The sequence below is a fragment of the Canis aureus genome, chromosome 14, assembly GCF_053574225.1.
Source record: "Canis aureus isolate CA01 chromosome 14, VMU_Caureus_v.1.0, whole genome shotgun sequence".
In the NCBI taxonomy this organism is placed as follows: Eukaryota; Metazoa; Chordata; class Mammalia; order Carnivora; family Canidae; genus Canis; species Canis aureus.
In genome coordinates this window covers 18,284,471-18,309,683 of record NC_135624.1, presented here as the reverse complement: position 1 = coordinate 18,309,683, position 25,213 = coordinate 18,284,471, and the positions used below count along the sequence as shown (strand labels likewise).

General features: G+C 35.9%; 1 protein-coding gene across 10 annotated transcripts in view; it reads left to right on the top strand.

Annotated features, from left to right (window-relative positions):
- TRPS1 (transcriptional repressor GATA binding 1) overlaps positions 1-25,213 on the top strand; it is a 257,131-nt gene that overhangs the window by 24,092 nt on the left and 207,826 nt on the right. For 5 of the 10 annotated variants that reach the window (XM_077847017.1, XM_077847019.1, XM_077847026.1 and 2 more), the window contains one exon: positions 22,127-22,284. The exons of 3 other annotated variants lie outside the window; for them this stretch is intronic. In XM_077847017.1, the coding sequence (XP_077703143.1) occupies positions 22,248-22,284 (37 nt within the window). In that variant the 5' untranslated portion in view covers positions 22,127-22,247. Of the gene's footprint in view, positions 1-22,126; positions 22,285-25,213 lie in introns of those variants that run through there. 2 more of the 10 variants (XM_077847027.1, XM_077847021.1) reach the window with 1 other exon arrangement.

Below are 25,213 nucleotides of genomic sequence, written 5' to 3'. Positions count from 1 at the left end.
TGTTGGAGCAGCCATGTCTAGAGTTTAGGAGACACTTACTTTAGTAGTTAGAAATGTGCATCATGATATTTTTGAACCTTTTTTGTTTTGCTTTGTTTTGTTTTTTTTTTCCTCTTATTTGAGCATTTTGGCCTCTTTCCAAGCGTATTTGTTCTCCGGATATGTACAGTACAGTACAGATTAAAATATAGAAGTTTCAGCCACCCCATGCCTTCTGGGACATGTGATTGTCTGGAATAGGCTTATGTCCAGCTGTGTTTAGAAGCTCACTAGGTTGCAGCTATGTTTTCTTATCTGTGGTGTGGCTTACTTGGAATAAAATCAGAATTAGAGTAAATCTAATTCTCTAACTTCTCTAGGTTACAGTTTTCCCATCTATAGGCTCTGAGCAGTACTACCTGAGAACAGATTGTGGAGGGTTAAATCAATTAAATAATATATGTAAAACAGGTTTGGTGATTGCCAAAAGGCTGTGTGAATATTTATTACTATAATAATAATAATAATTATAATTATTGTTCTGGTTCTAATCTTTTAACTTTTCATGTATCGTTAACTATGGGAGTATCCATTAGACTGTTCAGATTGGTGTTTCTAAGGTTTTATTTTATCTTTTAATTTAAAACTTATATTTAGGATATATATGGAGTAGAATTCTAGCTATTAGCTGTTGTAGGGAAGAGTGGCACCAATTGTTCCAGAAAACTACTTGGCGTCGTTCCCTTGGAGGAATACACACATACACACACACACACACATATGTATATATATTTTTTCATTCATTCTTATGTCTGGATTTCTTTTGTAAGAACTTTGGTGTGTAAGTCTATTCTGAATTGTAAAAGTTCTTAAATGTTTTCGAGGTATTTTTTTGCATTGTCTGTGGCATTTTGTGGGTCACTAGTGACCTATGTCATCGTTTTTTAAAAAATGTTTGTGTGCTGATACTTAATTTTAATACATGACTTTTTAAATACTTTTTGAAAGCCAGAGATTTCCTCTCATAGCTCGCTTTTTTGGTATTAATTTCATGATATTTCTTCCTCTTCTTTTTTAAAATGAATGAGTCTTACCAAATTCTCCTCCAGGATTAATCACTGGCTTCTTTGTCAGTAGGTTGTGGTAACTTTGTCAGACTTCATCACTTAATCCTTCCTAAGGCGTGGTCTCTCACAGATAATATTTTGTGATTCTTTCTGGATATTTCAGAATTTATCTTTGCTTTCGTATATGGGATATGTGCCACATGATTACAAACACTTGGTGAATAAAAATGATTTGTTACTACTGAGGTCACCCAGTTTTCTGCAGGAGGATAATAAATAGTCACATGATTTCATAACCATGGTAGGTAGTAACGCCATGGGGTGCAGTGATTCTGAGGAATCATTTGCAACCGTATGTCCTAAGTTTTCAAGCTAAGAGTGTGTGTGTGTGTTCTCTTTTTTTGTTCCTTTTTGAAAAGTAAGCATGCTTTTAACATCAGAGATAAGAATTCTATTTATCTACAAAACATATCTATTAAAGATATAATATGATTAAAAATTAATAAAGGTGTGTTTTTTTAGGAGGAGGAGGTCAAAGTATTTTCTTAACAGTGACACATGAAATGTCATTCATTTTCTTTCTAGGGGAAATTACATTGAACCATTGGAATTGTTTTTTATTTGATAGAAAAGAAGTCCCTACTGAGAGCACTAATCCTAAAATTTTGCTGGCAATTGTGCTATCAAATTATACTTGGAATAAATAATTCACAAGTTCTGTATAAGGGGGCTTGCAGGGTATATTGATGAAATGGCTAGAATTTCTCTGTTAGATAAGTTTTCAAATAATGGAGGAAGTTCTGGAAATTATGTAAGAATTTTCAAAGTGAGATTGTCAGAGGATTTGAGTGATACCAATTCTCTGCAATCTCTTTACCATTTAGACTGTTCCCTATTTATTTTGTATTCTACAGTTGAGTCAATAGGCTCATATCTGTATTTGTAGTTATATTTATATTTTGTTTGTGATTATTATATATGTGTGTAGTATTTGGTAATAAGTATGCATGCATACTTTAAAAATGCTCATTCTTTGGACTTTGGAAATTAAGGAAGTTGAATATGAAGCTTTTCATTTCCACATCACAATTGTGTTTCAATACAGAGCTTCAGTAACTGGAAGCCATTTCTATATTCTGGTAATTTGATAACCCACTTTGAAATGTATTTGTTGAGCTCATTGTAATTCCATGTGTCTCTAATGAAAGGCATGTGAAGGTATGGGTTGAAAGAATTAACCGAGGTTAGTCCTTACAGAAACCCTGCTTGCCCCTTTTGGGCAATCTTTAACCTGGCACCCACTCGTGTGCTTGCTAAGATGGAGTTTTCCAGAATTTAAATGATGTCATATTTGAAAGCGATGCCAAGAAACAATGTGGCAGTTTCTAAATTTTGTGAAGCTAAAATCCCTGGTTACAAGAAAGAGTACATGTCACAGATGAGTAGTTAGTAATGACTTCAGTTTAGCAGGAAAAGACCAATTCCCATATGCTGATTCTAGTCTCATAACAAAGAATGTTATAGAAAGATTGCACAGTATTTAACAAGCTGTGAGTTAATGTGACAGTGTCAGTGGATCTAGTTCCAGAAGGATAATCACTTTACCATATTTCTTCAAAAATATTTTAAGTTATACAGAAAACGCACTACAAATGAATCCAGACTGTTCCCACTGCACTCCACCCCCCTCAGTTAGGCAGTAATACTGAGTTTAGTTGAACAATTAAAATTCTTGAGATTGCCTGATCCTGAGGACCTGGATAAATAAATAAGTCTGACTGTCAGACTGAACCTCACAGGTTTATGTCCTGTATACTGGCAGGTGGGTATAAATGAGAATGTCATCCTTGAGTATTTGAGACTTAGTTTTCAGGACATCTGTTTACCTCTCACTGAGAACCACTCCTACTCTGAACATGGACTATGTTCTTCAACATTTGTGGGCACCTTAGAAGTCAAGAAGATGAAGTCAGGTTGCATTGCTTTCAGCTCTACGGAGCATGTACTGTGGGCCATCCTAGGTATGATGGATTTGTTATCCACGAATCTTTTCCGAGGCCTTTCCCAGTGACTTGATCCTTAGGCACATTCACACTGGTACTACGATTTCTGTGCCACTGTGAATGGTAAGAAACTGGTTGATTTAACTTTTAATCATAGGCTTGACTGTGTTCCTTTAAAGCTTAGAGCTCATGCTCATCATGTGGCTGTTGCAAAGACTCTTAAAGAAGGCAGGGGTGGAGAAAGGAGGGGGGGGGTTCTTATTTCCTTTAGTGCAGTAGGGTAAAAACGCATATTCTCCATCATGGAAGAAGATAGCTTTTTTCAATTCCGAGAATATTGTTTTATCATTCCACTAATGAGACTGTCTCTCTTTTTCCAATGAACATAAATAGTTGGGTATTAGGACGGGGAGGTACATAAAATTAGCAATCCATCATGAAGAAATTTCTACAAAATGCCTTTTATTTTTTTCTTGGAAAGCAGTTATGAAGTTGATAAGTCAATGAGATGCAAATAAGATTATATTTAAATCCGATTTTTCAATTTTTCCATTGTTTAAGATATTCTCTGGTAACAGACTATGGAATTAAGGAGTTCTGGTACTGTAAATGTGTATGCTACTGTTGCTGGGTATTGACTTGCTTTGAGAAGTTAAGAGCTCCTCTTTTGTTAAAAAAACAATACTTTTGTAGCCCGTGCTTACCTCACGAGGCAATAGGTTCTACTGCCACTAATTGATTTACCCTGTACTGTAGTGTACAAACTTTGATTTCAAGCAAAAAACTTAATGGATTATTTAAAAAGTGAAAACGAGAAATTAAGTGGAATTCACTTTTCCCTTTTCTATCTAAAAATGTTTGGCTGCCTTCTATTTTTAAATTCTATAATGACCATGAATTTATTTCAAGAAGTACCTCTTTCTTCCCAATAGATACTGGCAACCTGATGTCATTATTTATTCATCATAGATGACGCGCCCACCCTGCACATTCCCCACTAGGAGCTTATAGTCCAGTAGCAGAAGAGTGGGGAGTGTGCCAATAATTTCAGCCCGCTGCCTTTTATGGCCTCTTCCAGTTTATATGGTCTTATGCATTTAATTTTGGCTTCTCATTTCCTTTTAAAAATAACTGTGAAGTAGATGAGTTATATAATTTATTATAGGAGTTAGGACAATATAGAGAAATTCAGAGAAGAAGATCAAACCCTGGCGAGAACCACTCGATTTTGGTTTAGACGCTTCCGTAATCCTTTGAGTGTGTGTCTAACTGTGTGTGTATAAGTGCGAGCATTTCTCTTTTTATTCTCTCATCCAACCTTGAAAAGGAGGCACTGTTGCCAGGAGTTGATTTTGGAAGTACAAGGAGATCTCTGCCCACAACTTTTTGCAAGGCCTGTTACTTCAAAGTTGAGAACAGTGGCAGATATTTTGGCTAAAACTGCGGTGCTGGCTGGTGCCTAAGGTACCTTCATGGCCTTAACATAAATTCTCAGCTCAGCTGTTCTCCTTTTGCTCCTGTCTGGGCTGCAGAATCTTAGACTGATTGTTTGAATGGGCACGAAGAGGGCTGATCTCTGCCTCCAAGCGGCCTGATTTTGGAGTGCTCCTACTTTAAAAACAAATTTCCATCTGGATGCCGAGCAACTGGGAGACTTGAGTAGTTACCAGGAAGTAGTGCTGGAAGTGAAATCTTAGCTGAGCCCTTAGTCCTTAAAGCTGAGGCCTGCCAGGTCTTCCTCTGTGTATAGACCTGGCTTGAAATAAAGAGGTGCGTTATATTGAGGTCTTCCTGGCTTTTTTAACTCTGACTCGCGTGGATCAGAGTGGACTAGTTTTGGAGTTTTGTGGAGCTTTAGACCAAGTTCTGAGTGAGCTCCCCAAAGGGACTAGAAAGATCTGGAATCATTTTGAAAAACTTGCTTTTAAGTTACTTTGGAAAACTTCATAAAATGCTTCAGGACTAAGAACTTATGAGTTTAAAATGGTTTCTTTCTTTTCCGAAGATTTTATTTGAGAGACGGAAAGAGAGCTTGAGCAGAGAGAGGGAGAAGCAGACTCCCTGCTGGGCAGGGAGCCCCATGCGGGACTTGATCCCAGGATCCTAACCTGAGCGAAGGCAGCTGCTCCACAGAGTGAGCCCCCCAGGTGCCCTGGAGTTAAAATGGTTTTAGAATAAACAGGGCTAAGGTAAAAATGCTAAGTACCGACAGGCAATTCGGAAACAAATGGGTGTCAAGTCGCTTAGTTAGTTGATTAACTATTCTTGTCTTTTCATTAAGCTTCACTCATTTCAGTAACTTCAATAACGTTCACCCAACAAACATTTACTAAGCAGCACCGATTCATTTATAGGTACTGTACTTGGTTATGAGAATATCAATACAAATGACCATGATGAAAACACTGTCCATGTAGGAATATGAATATTGAAGCAGATAAGTAAAATATTATTAGTCATAACTCCAACTTGAACTATAGAAAAATACAGTGACACATACATGCCTAAATAATCCAGTATCATTAATGTGTCACAAAGTATTTATTTTAAGAGATTTTATTTGTTTTATTTATTATTCAAGAGAGAGAGAACAAGCGCGAGCAGGGGAGGGGCAGGGGGAGAAGCAGACCCCCCTCCCCACCCCGCCGCTGAGCAGGGAGCCTGACCTGGGACTTCATCCCAGGACTGTGGGATCATGACCTGAGCTGACGGAAGACACTTAACTGACTGAGCCACCCAGGCTCCCCGATGTGTCACAAATTTATATCAGCAACCCTATCCTTTCATGTGATTCGGTAACATATCTTTGATTTTTTTTTAAAGATTTTATTTATTTATTCATGAGAGACATAGAGAGAGAGGCAGAGACACAAGCAGAGAGAGAAGCGGCTCCCTGCGGGGAACCCGACATGGGACTCGATCCCGGGTCTCCAGGATCACGCCCTGAGCCAAAGGCAGGCGCTCAACTGCTGAGCCACCGGGCGTCCCCGTATCTTTGATTTTTTAAAAAAATTCTTTGATGATCAGAATTGAAACATTTGATTTTTTTGAAATATATAATACCTGTTCATTTTTTTTTTTTTACCTTTCTTCAGTGTATGCTTCACACCACTTCTAGTCCAGTTTTCCTGATACCTTTTATTTAGAAAATCCACGTGGATTCCTCTTTTCCATAAGTACTCTGGCCTTGTCCACTGGGATTCTAGATTCTATCTTACTAACCTTTGCAACCACATATTTTAGTAACTCAGATTCTTCCCTGTCCCTTGACATATGTTTATACTGGAGAGAAACCCTTTGTTTCTCTTACTCCTCTTTCCTGCAGTGCTTTCTCGTCCCCAGAGCTGTGCCATTCTTATTTCTCCCCCAGGCTTATCTCTCCTCTCCGCTGCCTTAAATATTTGCACTCTTAGTGACCAAATTACGTTATTGTATTATGAGGGAAAAAATAGTGGACATAATAACAATACTCATAAAAATAATAGCAGATATTAGGACTTAATATTTGTCTTCAAGGGACTTCATTGTTTGCCTTGCCGATTTTGGTGCAAAGTCCTATTATATCCTGTATTATTACTGAGGTCTTTACTGTAAGCCCCATTTCTTTGCCAGAAGGAGCTAGTTTCTTAAGCAATAGTTTTCTCTTAAGTTTTTTCTCCTTTTGATATTTGGCCACATTGTTTTAAACATACTAGGTGCTCAATAAATACATACGAAATGAATGAATGAATTGACTAGAAATTTTGGTATGAAATGCTCTTGCCTATAGGCAGGATGTATATATGACACCTGATGTTGCTTTGGTACTTTATTTTCCAGCTTGATGAACAAGAGTGCTTTTTTAAACCATTAGTATCCTATACTCATGATGTAGTAATTAGAAACTTTACTGAGAATTAAATGTGTCAACTTTTACCTGATAGCTATTTATTAAGCTTTGGGAAGAGGTCAGTTTTAAACAAAGTATATATATGCACATATCTATTAATATATTAACTTATATACATGAACATCAGTTAATTCAGAATATAAACCTTATATTTCCAGGATTATAGGTAATTGCTTATGATAAGAAACTATAGTACTGGGAGGCCCGGGTGGCTCAGCAGTTGAGCGTCTGCCTTCGGCTCAGGGTGTGATCCTTGAGTCTCGGAATTGAGTCCCACATTGGGCTCCCCATAGGGAGCCTGCTTCTCCCTCTGCCTGTGTCTCTGCCTCTCTCTCTGTGTCTCTCATGAATAAATAAAATCTTTAAGAAAAAAACCCAGATAATTGTTTAGATATTAAATTATTTTTTATCTTAATAAGGCTTATCCCATTACATAACTATGTAGAAATTTTACCCATAATCCAGTAGTTTGTATGAAATTTGTATAGAGAGTTTATGTAAAATTTTGTGAGCATATATGATGAATGAATTGTGTAGTATTTTCAGGAAAATAAGGCATCTTCCACAGAATTTATGCTTTAATTCCTTGTTTCAGACAGTTGATGATTTTAACCAAACACCACTGAAATTGCTAACACCACTGAACGTGTTTCAGTTCTGTTAGGAAGCCACATTGTCTCTTGAGAGAAAATGAGCTCTTCCGCTTGCAGAATCACTGAATTACACAGTTCTCCCCCTTCATCTGGCCAGCTTCTGCTGCCTTTCAGTTTATAGTCATTTTTCACCCAGAACACTTTCTTACACCAAATCTAAATCAGCCTCTGTGTTGTGTTTTTCTTTTCTTGGGCTAGACTGTAAACTCACTGAAGGAGGGCTTTGTGGCTACCTTCTTCAGGTGTATCCTCAGCACTTCGCTTGAGGCCCACAAAATATGTATAAATGTGAATTGTAGTGGTCCTCTGTTGTCTGTGGTTTTGCTTTCCATGGTTCGTTACCTGTGGCAACTGCGATCTAGAAGTAGATGATCCTCCTCTGACATAGTGTCAGGAGGTCAGTGGTAGCTTAATGCCACCTCAATAAGCCTTTGACATTCTGCTCACTTCTTATCATGTAGGCATCTTTATCACATTGTCACAAGAAGGGTGAGTACAGTACCGTAAGGTATTTTGAGACAGTGACCACATTCATGGAACTTTTATTACAGCATATTGTTACAATTGTTCTATTTTATTATTATCATTAATGTCTTATGCCTAATTTATAAGTGAACTCTATCATAAGTATAGATAGGTCAACAGACAGATCTATTTAGGAAAAAAACATAGTATATAAAGGTTTAAGGCACCCAGTGGGGGTCTTGGAACATATCCCCCGAGGATAAGAGGGTCTACTGTAATTTATTCTTGATTGTGAGTGTCTGGTATCATAGCATTTGATCAGTTTTATAATAGGTATTCAGAAAAATAGAATTCAGTGCTAAATTCTGAGGGGGTACTGATGCCAACAGATACAATTGACTTTGATTTCTGAAAAAAAATCCTGATGGCAGCTTGTTTCGGTAATCATTTGCCATTTTTTCATGAGGATGAAGTGAAGGGTGCACAGGAGGATAAACTATGGGACGTGTCGACATCAGTAACTTTATCCCAAGTTACTGAATCAAACAGTGAAGTGGTTCTTTTTCAAGTAGTATTCTTGGTCATCAGAAAATATTCTCGAATAGTGCTATCGTTTAACTTGTTAGCATGATGCAGAGTATTTCTTGCAGTTTTTTTCACTGCATACACTGGACTGTGGACATTACCCTCCAGAGTTTGCCTAGAATTTTAGCTCATTTGGACCATATGGATATTTTGTGAAGGAGGATTCCATTTTTATTTCCATAAGTCAAAGTAGCATATTTTGGCACCTAAAGCATTCCCCCTCGACCCCCAGAATATGGTCAACACTTAATAGGCTACAATTTTCTTAGAGACTTCTATAATGTCTCACTCTTTTTTTTAAGAAGATTTTATTTTTTATTTATTCATGAGAGACACAGAGAGAGACAGAGACCTAGACAGAGGGAGAAGCAGAAGTTCCCAGTGGGGAACTCGATCCCAGGACCCTGGGATCAGGACCTGAGCCAAAGGCAGATGCTCAACTGCTGAGCCACTCAGGTGTCCCTATAGTGTCTCACTCTTAGTGTAATTTGCTCTATTTCAACACCATAGTGGGGCTTTCTTAATGTTATAACAAAATTAGAAGTACTGTATGTTACTCCTGTGAGATATTAACTTTTTCATGAGGTCATTTTAGTGATAGTAATTTATTTTCTGAATAGCACCCTGCTTTGTGGTCTAAATAAACAAGGCATCATTTGGAGGTATGAAGATGATAGTGATATTACCGGATACCAATTTTGTTTGTTTACGTGAACTCTGCACTAATAATAATCTGGCCTTGAAATAACTAAGTAAAACTGTTATTATGAAATGTTGTGAAACAAAAAGTTCAAAAGAATAATGGAAGCAGTTAATTTTAAATAATACCACACAGGGTCCCTGTTGTCTGGGCATTGAGCTGTTCCTTTCACCAACACCTTTTCCCATCCATGCGTATACTTGTTCACCGTAGTCAGCAGTTAAATGTATAGAGAGCCTGGGTGCTCTGACGTCCAGAACACATAGAGCATCAGTAGATGTGGGGCCAGCCAACCAGTTGTTACTCTGTTTACACCAAAGGTTCCTGAGCTTGTTCAGGTGACCGTATTCTTGGACTTTGTGGTTCTCTTTGAGGAGGGGACTCTGTGAAATAGTGTTAAATTATTCTATCCAACAAACGTGGGACAATTTCTGTAGGATAAAATTGTATTTTATGTCTGCTCGTACCTACAAAACAAACACTAAATGAAATAGGTTTAAGAGATAATATTTTCACGTGTCTCTGTTGACGTTTGTGTGCTGCTTGTTCATTCATTTTTAGAAGCCATGTGATAGTAGAAGCCAAAGTCTTAAAATATTAACCAGGTAGAAAGTTTAAAAGTTTATGTAAGGTGAGAAAACCATCGTTACTTGATTTGTGAGGTGGAGTACTTTGTTACACATTTTGAGAACAGCTACCATAGATGAAAGTAGAATCAAAAAAAAAAAAAAAAAAAAAGTAGAATCAGCCACACTTCATTTAAACACAGCATTTAATCAGCCTCATACAATTACTCAGAATTTAGGAAAAAGCCATGGTGTGGTTTTATGGGCTGTTTTTCATCTCTTCCATTCAGTCTTCTAAGGTAAGCAGGTTACCTTAACTTCTTTTCAGTTTTAAACGTTTTCTCATTTGTAAAATAAAGCTAATCAATTCCTTGCAGGCTTTCAGTGAGGAGGAAAGAGGGAATTATGTGAGCCAAAAAGCAAATGGCTTGTATGTACCTAACAGGTGCTCAGTGAGCTCTCTCCTCCCTTTGCTTAAATTGTAGTCCACGTGATACAGTGAATCGTCATGATACAGTTAATAACTACAGATTTGCGTCCTTGCCTTTTGTCCTTTTCTACCACTACCCCCACCACCAGAATCCGTTGACAGCGCTCTCCTCTCTCCCACCTTCTTCCTTTCTGGAGTGGCTGTTGCTTGCTGCTCTTGTCTTTGCCTCTGATCTCTTTCTGAACCTTTTACCCTTTTAGATTTCTCGTGTCCAGAACTTACATTCTTCTCATTACTCTTTTATTCTTCTACCACCTTGTTGCCTCCCTCAGTACATCTATGTGCCCTGCAGCCCGGCCTGAGTAACCAAGGACAGCCTTCCACGCTATTGAATTGCTTTGGCCCATCAGGCTAGAAGAGCTGAGAGATTTCTTCTCAATATATGACTACGTGGTCCCTGCAGAGCACCTGCTGTTCTGCTGAAAAACCACACACACATGCATACATGCACTCACGTTTTAGCCGGAAGGTGCCCAATTGTAAGTCTATAGTTCAGTGAATTATTACAAAATAAATGCTCCGTGTAACTCTCACCCATGTCAAGAAATAGAAATTGCAAGCCCCCTTTGTTAGTACCCTTGTGCCCCTTCCTGGTCTCTGGTCTCTCCCTTCCCCCGGGAATTAATTAGTCTTCTGACTGATCCTGACTCTTTAGATTGGCTTTTTCCTTGTTTTTGAACTTTACATGAATTAAAGTATAGCGGCCTGTGCATCAACAAAATCCATGCTCTTGTGTCTGACGTCTTACACTCAACATCATGTATGTGAAATTCATGTTGTGTGTGATTTATTTTTATTACAGTATAAGGTTCTTTTTTTTTTTTTAAGATGTTATTTGTTCATGAGACACACACACAGAGAGAGAGAGAGAGAGAGGCAGAGACACAGGCAGAAGGAGAAGCAGGCTCCATGCAGGGAGCCCAATGTGGGACCCGATCCTGGGTCTCCAGGATCACTCCCTGGGCCGAAGGCGGTGCTAAACCCCTGAGCCACCTGGGCTGCCCAGTATAAGGTTCTATTGTATGACCATGCATCCCATTATATGGTCATATACCACAAGTTTAATCTATTCTGTTGAAGTACATTTGGGTTGTTTCCAGTTTTGACAGTTCAAATGATGATGCTGTGAGCATTCTTGGGAATTGAACTTTTATTTTTATTTTTTTAAGGGGGCTCCATGCATGGAGCCCAGCTCAGGGCCTGAACTCACGACCTTGAGATATTACTCCTGAGCTGAGATCAAGAGTCGGATGCTTAACCTAAGACTGAGCCACCCAAATGTCCCCCTGAATTGAACTTTTAAATTGAACCTCTGGTTTTATGTCAGATGCTTTAAGTTGCTAGGAGTCCGATCCAAATGTTTGAGACTTTTCTGTATTCTTTTATGTCCTAGTCTATTCCTTTAAAAGACAAACTTTTATTTATTTTTTTATGTATTATACTATTAGTACAGAATATTTTGAATCTGGAAATGTTAGAGAATGCATGATGAAAAATTTTATAAATCACATTTATGTCTATAAATGCATGTAATTATAGTACATACAGGTTTTCCCCAGTATCTGAAAATGGATGATTTCTATGAAAATTTTTGTAAGCTGAAATGGTATATTTTCAAAGTTTGCATTTATGCTACTTCACTTTTAGAAAAGACCTGTACTATTACAGTAATAGCTTTTTTTTTTTTTTTTTTTTTTTTTTTTGTGAAAGCCAAAACTCTTCTGATTTTTTTTTTTGGTTAGGAAAAAAATACTAATGTAGATCCTTCTTAAAAACAAAGTGGTGCAATGCAAACTTTTGGAAAGCAGAGGATACCTGTGTTATAATATAGTTAATAAATGTATTAAATACCATGTGACATTCATGTACAGAACATAAATAATCATGAATGTTTATAAAGTTATAAAAATTCATTTTACTGATTACAGAAACGTCATTATGGAATTATTGCTACATAAAGTTTGTGTGTGTGTTTGTGCATGTGTGTTTTTTAGTGAACTTTCTTCTAACTGTAGTTCAGTCCTCAAATAGTACATAAGGTTATGTGGACATGTATAAAACCCAAATCAAATCAGCAATAATTGTGAGTCACAGTTTTAAAAAATAAATTTTTTTTAAAAAGATTTCATAAAAAAAAAATAAAAATAAAAAATAAAAAGATTTCATTTATTTATTCATGAGATACAGAGAGAGATAGAGAGAGAGAGAGGCAGACACATAGGCAGAGGGAGAAGCAGGCTCCATGCAGGGAGCCCGACGTGGGACCTGGGTCTCCAGGATCACGCCCTGGGCCGAAGGTGGCGCTAAACCGCTGAGCCACCCGGGCTGCCCTAAAAAATAAATTTAATTCTTCTCACTACTTATATATTTATTGCTCTATGACCATGGATCCAGAGCTGTGATAACTGGTTCTTTTTTAGCCTAAATAAGACAAAATTAATGCCATGAGTCCTTAAATGTCTTGATTTAGTTGGTTATTAATTATGTTGATGATACACTTTAGCATTATTCTACCTTTTATTCTCACAAGCCTATTTAATGTCAAGAGATTCTGGCCTTCCTTCATGAGATAAGCAATACACAGAAATTTCCAAGGGTGCTAATATCACATCTACCCATAAGAGCTTTTGTGAGTGCTTACTCTATAGTAGGCTAGTCTCAGTGGGGAGGGCCATATTAGTTTCACTTGAGTTTTTAAAAACTCCTATGTCCCCTGTGCCAATATGCTATTTTATCTCCCTCCAGTGATCATTATCATACTGCGCCCCTATTAATGATGGAAATGTGTCCTAGGTTTAGATGTTTTGCACTTGGGAAAAGGTTGAGAATTTTTTGATAACATAGAGATGTTTAAGTATATGAATTATATATCAATATTTTGATGAAAATAATCACATATATGAATGGATATATTATATTAATATTGTTAATATTACTGTTAATTTAACAATATTAATAAAGATATTTTCTGGTCTGGAGGACTTCATAGTGTAATGGGGTAGCTGAATCATAAACATATAGTTAAGCATAATGTGACATGTACCTTAAAAGGAGATATACATAAATTGCCATGAATGGTAGTGGAAAGACTCCCTTTTGCTTGGAGGAATTGTATAGGGCTTTGTAGAAGTAAATCCATTTGGAGACTTGCATCATTTATTACCTTTGGTGATGTACTAGGTGTTATTAAGCAAATCCAGAAGTTAGGATAACCTAGTAGTCCATGAGATTGCTGGGAAGATTGTATATTCATTTGACACAACCGTAGAACCAGTCAAGTACATTTGATGGTCTTTATAAAATGGTGTCTTTCAGATTGTATTCTCTAGTAAGTTTCTTAAGGACTGTCACTTTTATATCCATAGGTGCATTGCTTAATGGATATAAAAGTGACATAAAAACACTAAAGGGTTTATGAGAAATGTAATAGGAAAGCAAGTGGCTTAGCAAGACTTTTGACTTTTTCAGACCCAGCTCTTCATATGCTAGGCCTATGACCTAAGCAAATGATTTGACTTTCCTAAGTCATCTGTAAAATGTGAAAACAATAGTAACTTACTTAAAGAATTATTAATAAAAATGAAAATCAAATGAAGAAATATACTCTTGGCACAGCACCTGGTTCTTAGTAACAATAACATAATACATTTTTGTTATTTACTAAAAATTCAAGCTATAGTATACACCAGCATCACGATTGTGAGCCTTAAAAAAAGATCTAGTTCTGACTTTGATTTCTTTCAACATTCAATTAGATTTTGAGGGAGCTATTTGTAAAACACCTGAATCTGGAATTATATATATATTTCTTTCCCTTATTCTGTTATGACAGATGTCCACAACAAGATTGACAGAGTAAAGAAATTACTAATTGGGGTGCAGGTGGTGAAAATCTTTTCTAAAGATGTTAGTATGTGTGTTTAGATGGATTCTTGAGTTTATATTGAATTTGAAGATTGAGTAGATTACCTATACAAAATGTTTAATGAGTGAGTTAATTTTTGCCTTAACGAATTCTACAGCCCCCCACATATATACAATCACTATTCTTTCTCTCTTAATGTCTGTAATGTAGGAGGTGTGCGGCCCAGGTGTAACCTGGATATCCGCTCAGACTGAGACCTCACTGTGACCTCACCACCATGTTGGCTGTGGATTTAAAATTAACTTGTAATTAATTCTCTATTTCAGGTTTACTTCGGCATCTACCTCGTCTGGTTTTATTTTAAAATGTATTTTTAACCTTTTGTTTTAATATTTAGCGGTGGGAGATACAGTTAAAAATAAAACAAAATCCTAAAGCCCATAAAGCTAGAGCCTGGGATTTATAAGAATGACATAGGGAAGCTCTGTATACTTAATTTCTCTTCTTCTACACCACCTAGAACCATGAGCCAGACTGACATTAAGGATACTGTAAAAGGATGCAGTCATGGAGTGGGTCCACTCTGGACACATGTTTACTGACTGTGGCCCGGGTATTGGCTTTCTCTCTTTTATTATGGGTACACATGACTCTGCAGGTGGAGATTGAACTGAGTTGGGAGGATTGGGGATTTTTTAAGAACCGGAGAGGGGGATGTGGGCCAGACATACTCTCTCCGGTATCTGTAGGCCATTGAGAACTACTGATTGTAACTATATGAACTTTAGGTCCGTCAGTGCAATCCTGGGTCTCTTTCTAACCTCTTTCTGCATGCCATAGTTCACTAAACTCTTTGCCGTATTTTGGCTCCTGACCAAATTTGGTTCAGATAAAATTGAAGTTATTATAAATGAATGACAAATCTAGTATACAGGGTGGTGGTGTGTTAAATGGGTCACCTTTAGGGAACATTAGAAATAACACCTCAAAAAATTAGGACTTCTTTATGCAGTGATATCTGTATAAACTATTAAGCTTAGAGATAACATTGGGCTTATACTCATCTGTGTTGATGCATGTATAATTTGGACATCTGAGATCATACTGTACATAGATGTTTATCTTCTGCCTTTTTCACTCAATGTTCTATCACGGCTGTCTGTAATCCTCTGCCATTACACAATCTTTTAAAATACTGATTCTAAATCTTTCATGATAATGGATCCTGATCTTCTTTTAATGCTGTTAGCCATGCTGGGGAGAAACAAAACAACAAAACCAGAAACAAAAACAAACCCTTCAAAATGATCCACTTCAGATCAAAGCATCTTAGTTTTCTTGCCAAGTTAATGAAGAAATACTGTTTTGTTTAAAAAATATTATATATGTCTTGAAATCAATAATTTTCTTCTTTGAAAATTACTGTCTAGAGCAGCATCTCCCACTGTGTGCCACACAGCATTATTAGTTTTGTTGGTAAATGGCATTATGTGACATAAAGCCAAATGAAATTGGGAAATTCCAATCCAGATTGAACAGATACCACCACTCCACAACCCCTAGGACTTTTCAGAGCTGTAATTGCTAATGCACAGTGTGGGTCTCTGAAGAGGGTATATAAAGTATACAGTTTCTACTAAACTTAATTTGACCAAGGAACCTCCTTACATTTCTTTTTTTGAAACTAAAAGCATGGGAAGAACGTGGAGAAAATTCTTGAATTTCTTATCAATGCTTAAACAGTGACCATGATAAAATCCCAGACAGAGTCTAATTATACTTGGAGTGAGCATAGGTAGAATGCCCTGAAATAATGGTTTATTCAGAAAGAAGATCTTATAACAGAAGGTTTCTAGGTCTACTCAAATTATAGAGGGATTCTGTGTGTACTTCCTCTTTTTTTTAAACAGAAAACTTTTCTCATTCTAGGAGCCAGGAAAAAGTAGTTTAACCTATTCTATTAGAAGTTGCTTTCATGTGTAGAATTTTTAAAAAATCAGCTTTCTGTGGAAACATTCACTATACTTAACAAAAGAGAAAATTGATTCCAACTTGTGTGTGATAATGTATTTTTATCAGAAGGGAAAAATGATGCTGAATTGGTTACGTGAAGCAGTCAGCACTGACCAGGTTGGTATTGCACCACATTTAATGTCATTAGTATGTATTTATTACACATTGTGCAAGATGTCCATCAGTACTGTTTACTAATTTAAATGGAATTTTAAAAATATGTATATAGAACAAAGATTCCTGACCTCTTGGAACTTATATATACAGTTGTCCTCTGAATGTACTCCTAATTCCCTTTCATGGCTTATGTACATTTGCTGATTCCTCATGATACCTGTGCCTTACTTACCAATTGGCCATCTCTGCCTGCACTTTGGACTACTAGTCCTCAGATGGGTAAGGCCTTTTAAGCTGTTTCCTGTGGTAACTTGGAGATGAGCAGAGTGGCTTGCAAGTTTCTGGTTTCATGAACAAGAACTGTTGCATATACGATGGTGCTAACTGATGGTGCTAACTTACTTCCCTTCACTTGGGCTATTTAACACATATAACACACATGTGTTGTATATTACATATATATTGAATATTACATTGTGTTAAATTTATGTTTAGCACACATGTATATGTTTACTCTCTCTACATGTATATACACACACATTATTAATATAAGCTCTCACTATGCCTTCACAAGATTTTGTCTTAATCTTTGATTAATGGCAACTCGTAAAAAAATTAACATAAACTTTGCCTAATAAACTCAGCTGACCAATGGTGTGAAGACAATGAGCGTTCTTACTGAATCTTCATGATATGCATTTATTAAATTGACTATACTGTATATGCATGCCAATTTACCAAATGGATTGGCAGTGATTGACACAGATTTCTTACGGGAGAACTGAGACAGATATTAGCCAGTTCTATTGCTGGATTGAGTTAATAATTGAGATTTTCTTTTTTATTAAATAACAGTGGAAAACAAACAAAGCAACATCAATATATTAAAAAATAAACTGCCTCTAATATACAAAGATGTTTTTCTGGCAAATGCTGGAAAGAAAATCAAAGGTATTCCTACAAATCTTGACACTCATTTTTGTTATCAGTGAAAATCTAATTTACATACAAATAAAATGTCAATTCATATCATAACCATCAAGATAAATAGATGTATTCATTCTTTTCCATGAGCTATTCTTTGTGAACTTTCGTGCTATATTTGGCTCTTTGCCTATGAACCAGGTGAAATATTCTAAGTTTAGCAAAGAAGGGTGAAGTTACGCTTGTCCCATGCACACATGCAAAGTCATATTGGCCTGTTTAAACCAACAGTTGTCATGGCACATTATTTTAATTTTTTTTTCCCTTTGAGAGGAAAGAAAACAAAAGGAAATACGACATATGTGTGAGGAAATGAATGATAACATTTCTTAATTTGCTTAGTGAAATTGTGATTTTATTCAAAGCAGAGTTTTTAATACATTTGCCTCTCACCTGTTATGAAAGCAAAAATAATCAATTCCCCTTGCCTTTTGATAACTCATGATGTATACTTGCTTTATTTTTGTTGCCCTATTTGGTGAAATAGGCACATGCTTCATTTTTTCCACATATATTCTACAGTTTCTTTTTTTTTAAAGATTTATTTATTTACTTTTCAGAGAGAGAGGGAGTGGCAAGGGCAGAGAGGATAGAGAAGGAGAGAGAGAATCTCAAGCAGACTCCCCACTGAGTGGGGAGCCCGATACTGGTTTCCATCTCAGGCCCCTAAGATCACAACCTGAGCTGATGGAGAGTCAAATGCTTAACCAACTAATCCACCAGGTGCCCCTTCTATAGTTTCAATTTCACTGCTAACATAAAGTTTTTTTTTTTTTAACATAAAGTTTTTAAAGGCAAAAAAAAAAAAAGAAAAAAAAAGATTGTGTCATTTTCTTTTAAAAGTAAAGTGCTTAATGAAATTCTTTCTCTAAGATGTATATAGATATATGGAGACTCATTTTGGCAAATCTGACATTATTACTTACTTACCAGGCTATCTCTTTTTACCTAGACTAGTACATTTGAAATGAGATATTTGAAAAATAGAGAGCATAGCTCAATGAAATAAAAGCCTAATAAAATGTGTTTGGGCCAACATCAAAACTCTTTGAAAGAGGATATCTAAATAATGTGCATTTTATCTCAGAGTCTTGGGTTAGTTCTAGTGTCCAGATGACTATTAATGGGCTTTGTGCTCTGAAGCATATGTTAATAGAAGTGATCATTTTGGATTAATTTGATGTGAATTAATAAGAGATTTAGTTGATGGGAGTTGTTTGAAGGTGATGACATTTAAATCTCAGCAGGATTTAAGATATCCAAAAATACCTTTAAAGATTCAGGAACAATCAATTCAGAGAGAGCAAGTTAAATAGACACGGATAGCAAAGAACAGGATCTGACATTGGGTTTATGAAGTTTGAAGCAGTTTACAAAAAAAGCGATCTACCATTGAAGTATTGCCCTGGAATCTGAAGAAACAGAAAACATTTAAACTCCTTCAGCAATTCTTGGGTTTATGATTTGGATAAACAATGTTCTCTTGCATTTTATAGTTCACTTAAGCAATCTGATTTTGATCTGTATATATGGAGTAGACAGGATTCAAGATTTTTTTTTAAACCAATGAGCAAACACATATGTTCTTTAAAACTGAACTTTATATGTTGTTCATATGGAAGCTATCTAGTTTGCTATAGGCCCCAAACTTGACCTTCCTTTTATTTTGCTATCACTTGCATAATTCTTTAAATTCTTTGTGGAGGACTTTTGATCAAAAGAAACAATTTGCTATTTTTTTCTTTTTAATTTTTTAAATAAAAGCTACATGAAATGTGTAATTAATAACTCAGTACTCCTAGGTTGTTGATAGAAACAAGCATGGGAGAAGCATATATTAAGGAGAAGACTACCCTGTCTTTTCTTTTGTGTTAAGCTTTGATTTCAAACATTTGAAAGTTTTATTATCTGGAAAAACAATAAGAAAATGTCATCTGGTATTATATATTATGATGACAAGAACTGCTACTTATAATAAAAATCATACTCAGCAGGATTTGAGACCGAGGTTAAATTATACAGCCTCGTTCCCCTAACTTTTTAGTCTTGTTGAGGTTCTATCTATCATCTATGTATCGAAAGAATTAATTGGAAGTGAACTCAGTTGAAATGGTATTTGGAAAAATATTAAAAGGCTTTAAATTTTTTGAGAAAGAGAGGTTCCTTATAATATTTTTCTTTGCTTTTTTTTTCTTTGCTTTTTAAAGATACCTTTCTTCTCTCTGAAATGAATGACTAATGGTAAAATTACAGTTATCTTTCTAGGTGTTTGGCACGTACTTATGCAGGGTATATACTTAATGAATAAATGTTGGAGGAAATGAATAGCTTAGTGAATAATAAACCTCAGTGGTATTTATGCCTTCCTTATTTATTGATGGTTTCATATTTTACAGTTTTTTAGGGAAATTGGATAAAAGTTTTCTAAGGTTAGACTATAATGCCTAAGCCAATAACCAGAACCATTATAGAATCTTCGAGGTGTGAGGAAATGTAGAAATCATTTATTGTAATTCTCTCACACAAATGAGAATAGAGGCTCAGAGAAATGAAGGTGCTTACCCCTTTGATTACATCAGCCACTGATATGAATCAGGTTCAGAAACTGGACATGTGATTGCTGTACCATTCTTCTTTTGTTTAGAGTCAAAATGTTACAAAGAACGTAGGAATTTATACGTCTTGTCTTCAAGGAGTTTCTCATCTAAAGGAAATAAATTCTTGTTTTAATCTGCACTGGATGGATGTTTGATCTCCACTTTCTTTTTTAAATTACTGAGCTAGTTGATTTCTTTGGTTGAATAGTTCATATGATTACCTATTGCAAGGCTATTTGGAGCAAGTATTTCATAAATGTATTTGTGTACATGTATGTGTATATACTTATACATATGAAATAAAACTAAATCATTAATGGCTAATGGCATTAATAGAAAACTCAGATTCCTTTTGCTGAGAACATGAGCTCTAATGCTGATTATTTCCACTGTCTGATATTATAATGTAGAAACAATATAGTATCCTACTGTTTCTTATAATAAACTTTTTTTACTCATAAATACAAAAAAGCTGTTAGATTTGTTTTAATGTAGGAGGAAATAATTTAGAAATTTGGATTTTTGCAAATGGAACATTTTACCACTCAGTAATGGAAATAAATACAAATAGTGCATTTTTAGGAAGCTAAGCATGTTCTAGCCTGCTTAAGTATCTTGGCATATAATATGTATTCACGTTATGTCTACTATTAGAGGAGCATTCATTTATTTTTATAGGTGGGGAATGATGTAAACATGGGAATGAATGCTCACCATCTCCACCTCACCCACCCTCTTTTCCCCCTTGTCATTTTTTAAAAAATCTTACAATTAAATAGAGGACTAAAGTTAGCAATTTTGAGTCTTATTTAGATTCTCATTTAGATTCTTCAATTCCTCCTTATCCACTTCACTTTTAGCCTCATTATCCAAACGGTTGTTTATAATGGACCTACTTTACACTAGCATTTTGAACTTTTTTGGACAGTCAGTATGAGGGATATTGCTATTATAAAGTTGAATGAAGACGTTTTAAAATAGACTTGCTGGGGTCCCTGGGTGGCTCAGCAGTTTAGTGCCTGCCTTTGGCCCAGGGCGTGATCCTGGAGTCCTGGGATTGAGTCCCACATCAGGCTCCCTGCATGGAGCCTGCTTCTCCCTCTGCCTGTGTCTCTGCCTCTCCTCTCTCTCTCTCTCCATTTGTGTGTGTCTATCATGAATAAATAAATAAAATCTTAAAAAAAATAGAGTTGCCAAAACACTCCTTGATGTGATTATCTACCTGCCTAATTATTTTATGACCATTAATGCAATATATACCTCGATAATTTTTAAAAAATGATTTTATTTACTTATTTGAGAGAGAAAGAGCAAGAGTGAGAGAGAGAGAGAGAGCATGTGAGCGATTGTACAAGTAGGGGGAGGGGCAGAGGAAGAGAGAGAAGCAGACTCCCCGCTGAGCAGGGAGCCAGAGGCAGGGCTCATTCCCAGGGTCCAGGATCATGACCTGAGCTGAAGGCGGATGCTTAACCAACTGAGCCAACCAGGTGCTCCTGCCTTGATAATTTCATTCAGATAATGAAGATGATGGTATAATGATGGTTTAAAGCTGGTTCAATCATGATTTTATGAACTTACTTATCAAGAGTGAAAATAGAAGATTAGTAAAACTAGCTAAAAAGATAGTGCGTGATGTTTCTGTAATTGTTGGGAAGGCTTATGTAAGATCCCAGTTCTTGATGGCATTGCAGTAGTTCCTTTCTGATCCACATGGTATACACTGCTACTGAGTTTGCAAGAGATTTGCAATGGGTACCACTTCTTGTCTTCAGCTGTGATTCTAGAATATCAGTGGGTACACCTTGTATCTTTTTCAGAAGCATGTCCCTTCCATGTTTACTAATTAAGATCTATACCCACCCCAATGTAGGTAAGTATTCTGATCCTTAGGGTTTGGGAGTTTTAGAGGTTAAATCATACCTTACAGTCTGTTGTGAAAATGACTTCTGTAATCTTTTATATCATGTACCTCCTTTTCCTGCTGCTTTATTAAAACCCAGGGGAGGGAAAATCTTGCTCAAGGTTTGCTCATGCATTTATTAGGTATCTTTCAAGCAGCCTGTGGCGCTAGCATATTAATGTATTTTAGGTGTGATACGTTAAAGCATATTTACATCATTTAGGAAGGAAAATTTTTTTGTTTTGTTTTGCAGATGTACAGATCAGCTCTCAAAATGTCTTCTGTGTCTTCCGAGCGTCTTCTAAGACAATTGCATTAGCCTCCTGCTAGTTGACTAATAGAATTAATAATTGTAAAAAGCACTCTAAAGCCACATGCCTTATGAAGTCAATGCTGGGTATGATTTTACAAGTATGTGATCTATTTTTTCAAGTGAAAATGTTAACTGGAAAAGTTCTTGGCACACAGTAAAACTACGTGCAATCTGTTATTTGTCTTAAAGATAATAACTTGAGGGTGGCTATAGTCTTACGATATCTAACTTATGACTTGTTAGGGGAGTTTCTTCCACTTAGAAGTATTGCAAATGTGCTTATATTTACATAATATGTCATTCTGAAAAATTATGGTGATATAATTCCAGTAAAAAATTATTTTTCTATAACTACTTCAAAGTATAGTCAACTAAATTAACCGTGATTTTTTTTTTAAGAAACTAAAAAGAACATGCCCCTTCCACCCACAACAAAAAAGAAAACACAAATGACCTTTCTGATACTTCTTTGAAGTTTCAGCAGTTTGACATTCTTTGCGATGTATATTTTTAAGGGCTCTTCAGTATAAGAAGTCAGTGAGTCATATGGGTTCTAAAGGTCTTTCTTGGTGGAAGAAGGAACTCAGATTTGAAAGGATGATAATTCAATTAAATCAGATTTTCTCTTAGTTGCTTTAGTTGCTGGTTCAGTACTTCTTAAACTCTGACCTATTACTTTTCTGCATGTTAACAATAATTCAGCAAGGTCTAATTATTTCTGTTCTGAAAAATAAGTTACGTTTTTCAATATTTCACATACTTATATCTACTCACTTCTAAGTATTTTATTTTGGTTCCTTGCTATGTAAAATGTTGCCATTTTTCTAATCACCTTGACATTAATAGATGGGCATAAACCCTTTTCACTTTAATGGAAGGATCATCTCAATGACTTGGATGATTTCATTTTCATCTCTTTATGAATCCTGCCTTTCATATAGATTTTTGTCTTTTTCTGTGTAACCTTAATTGTTTCATTTTGGTGTACTATTGTTAGGGTTTGTTTACATTGAGGAGAAAATGTTAAAATACACATGATATGGTCATTCCATTCAGTATTTGTCCAAGAAAAGATTAAATTGCAATGGTTACTAAAGATTTTCTGTGCAATGGAAAAAACAAACACATAGGAAATTCTGGAGGGAAAGGCAATAGGTGCTGTAGCAAAATCATCACATTTTTATGTGTAGTAATGGCTGATATTCTATTAATGAGAATGTAGGCCAAGTTCAGAATCGCTTATTTTTTTACCTGAGCTCTTGTATTTTAAATGGTAACTGATTTCTTAAACTTCCCTTTTATTATTTTTTCTTCTGTTTTTAATTTTTCTTTCACTGACTACCAGTAACATTGCCCCCCCCACTCTTCTGTGTGTAGGTAAAAGTTGCCATGTTCGGTCACTTCTGAGAAAGGGCTAGATGTCTCCTAAAATGTCAACATCAACACATGAGACATTAAAATGCAAACATTAAAAAATAAAGAAGCTAATCAGTGTTCCATTTTTTTTTTCTTTTTTAACAATGGTTACCTAGCTTAGTTTATTTGGGGATCTAATGGTAATGACACCAAGGTGCAGACCACGTTCCCTCCCCACTCCCTGCCTTGATCATGCAGGTATACCTTACCTTGTGACCATCCCTTGTACTTGAAAGTGCAGTCTTTCATTCTAGAAGTGCTTTTGTTGTTTTTGTGTGGTTCCAAGAGGAGCATAGACATGTTCTACGTATATTTGATGACTCGTGTTACTGTTGTATAAAAAAGAAGAGCATACTTTCTTAAGCACAGTTCTGTTTTTTGACATTATTTAGTAAAGTGAATTTTTACCTTGGAAACAACTCTTTAATACTCAACTAGGGCATTCTCTTGGTTCAGGGATGTATATGATAAAAATTGTTGCCTGACCAGCTCCTCAGAAATGAAGGTACAACTATATCTCCAAAGCCAGTGTGGCTCTTTAGCACTTGTGAGAAATTATAGATAAAAACAACTAAAAAATGTTATTCGTTTGGATTCTCTCAGTACACTTTGGATCATGGTGGTGTAACTGTTAAATCTGCCCTCGTGGCAGAGTTGGCAAGTAAAAAGCCCTGTCTTGTTAGTTAGGTGGATTTTACTAAGTAATGTTTGGGGTGACAATGCACACAGCACTTGTAGTTTTCAGCTGGGGGATTAAGGAACAGGAGCCATGAACCTTACTTCTCCATCTAGCCTTTGTTACTGCCTTTTTTAAGATTGACACAGCACAAATTGTTTCTTACCTCCTTGTACTAAAGTTCTGATTCATTAGACTCCAGTAGAGGAATTTGCCACAGTGCTCTTGTTTTGACCATAAGCATTGATGCTACCAACTTGTAGGGCATAGTTGAGCTAGTATGTGAAGGTGAACCATGGGAAGCTAATATTTTGCCATTCTGAGCTACAAAATGACAATGTCATATGGTTCAACTTAATATTTTACTTCAGTCACCTCCCCAGGTGCTCCCACTGGTGGAATTAATACTGTCTCCACCTGGCTGTGCATAAAAACCCAGGACTTTGTTAGGTTCCCCATCATGCTAGGGTAGGGTCCCAGTAAAACCCAGCCTGGTCACTCTGATGTATACTAGGTCTTCTTCCTGACTTTCAGGTTAACTCTCTAAATGGGGCTTAAAGAAATTTATCGGTAGGACAGAGATGAAACATTTGTTATCCTCCATTCCTGAAAGTAATAGGGCAGTTTTCATGTTGTTTATAATATGCTGTTTCTGTCTTTTGACTATGAGGATATTTTGGTTGAAACTATATTTATATCTTGGTTGCACGGTGTGTAACAATATTGAGTTCCAATTTATGTTGTTTATATACATGTATCCATAACATATAAATAAACATGTAATATATATTCTGTAAACATAAACATGTATATGTATCTTATAAATGCATTATGTGTGCATATTACACATATTATATAAGGTTTATAAATAAGCATATATCTATATATCTTCAACTAAAACTGAAGAAAATAAGCAAAAAATATAATTGGCAAAC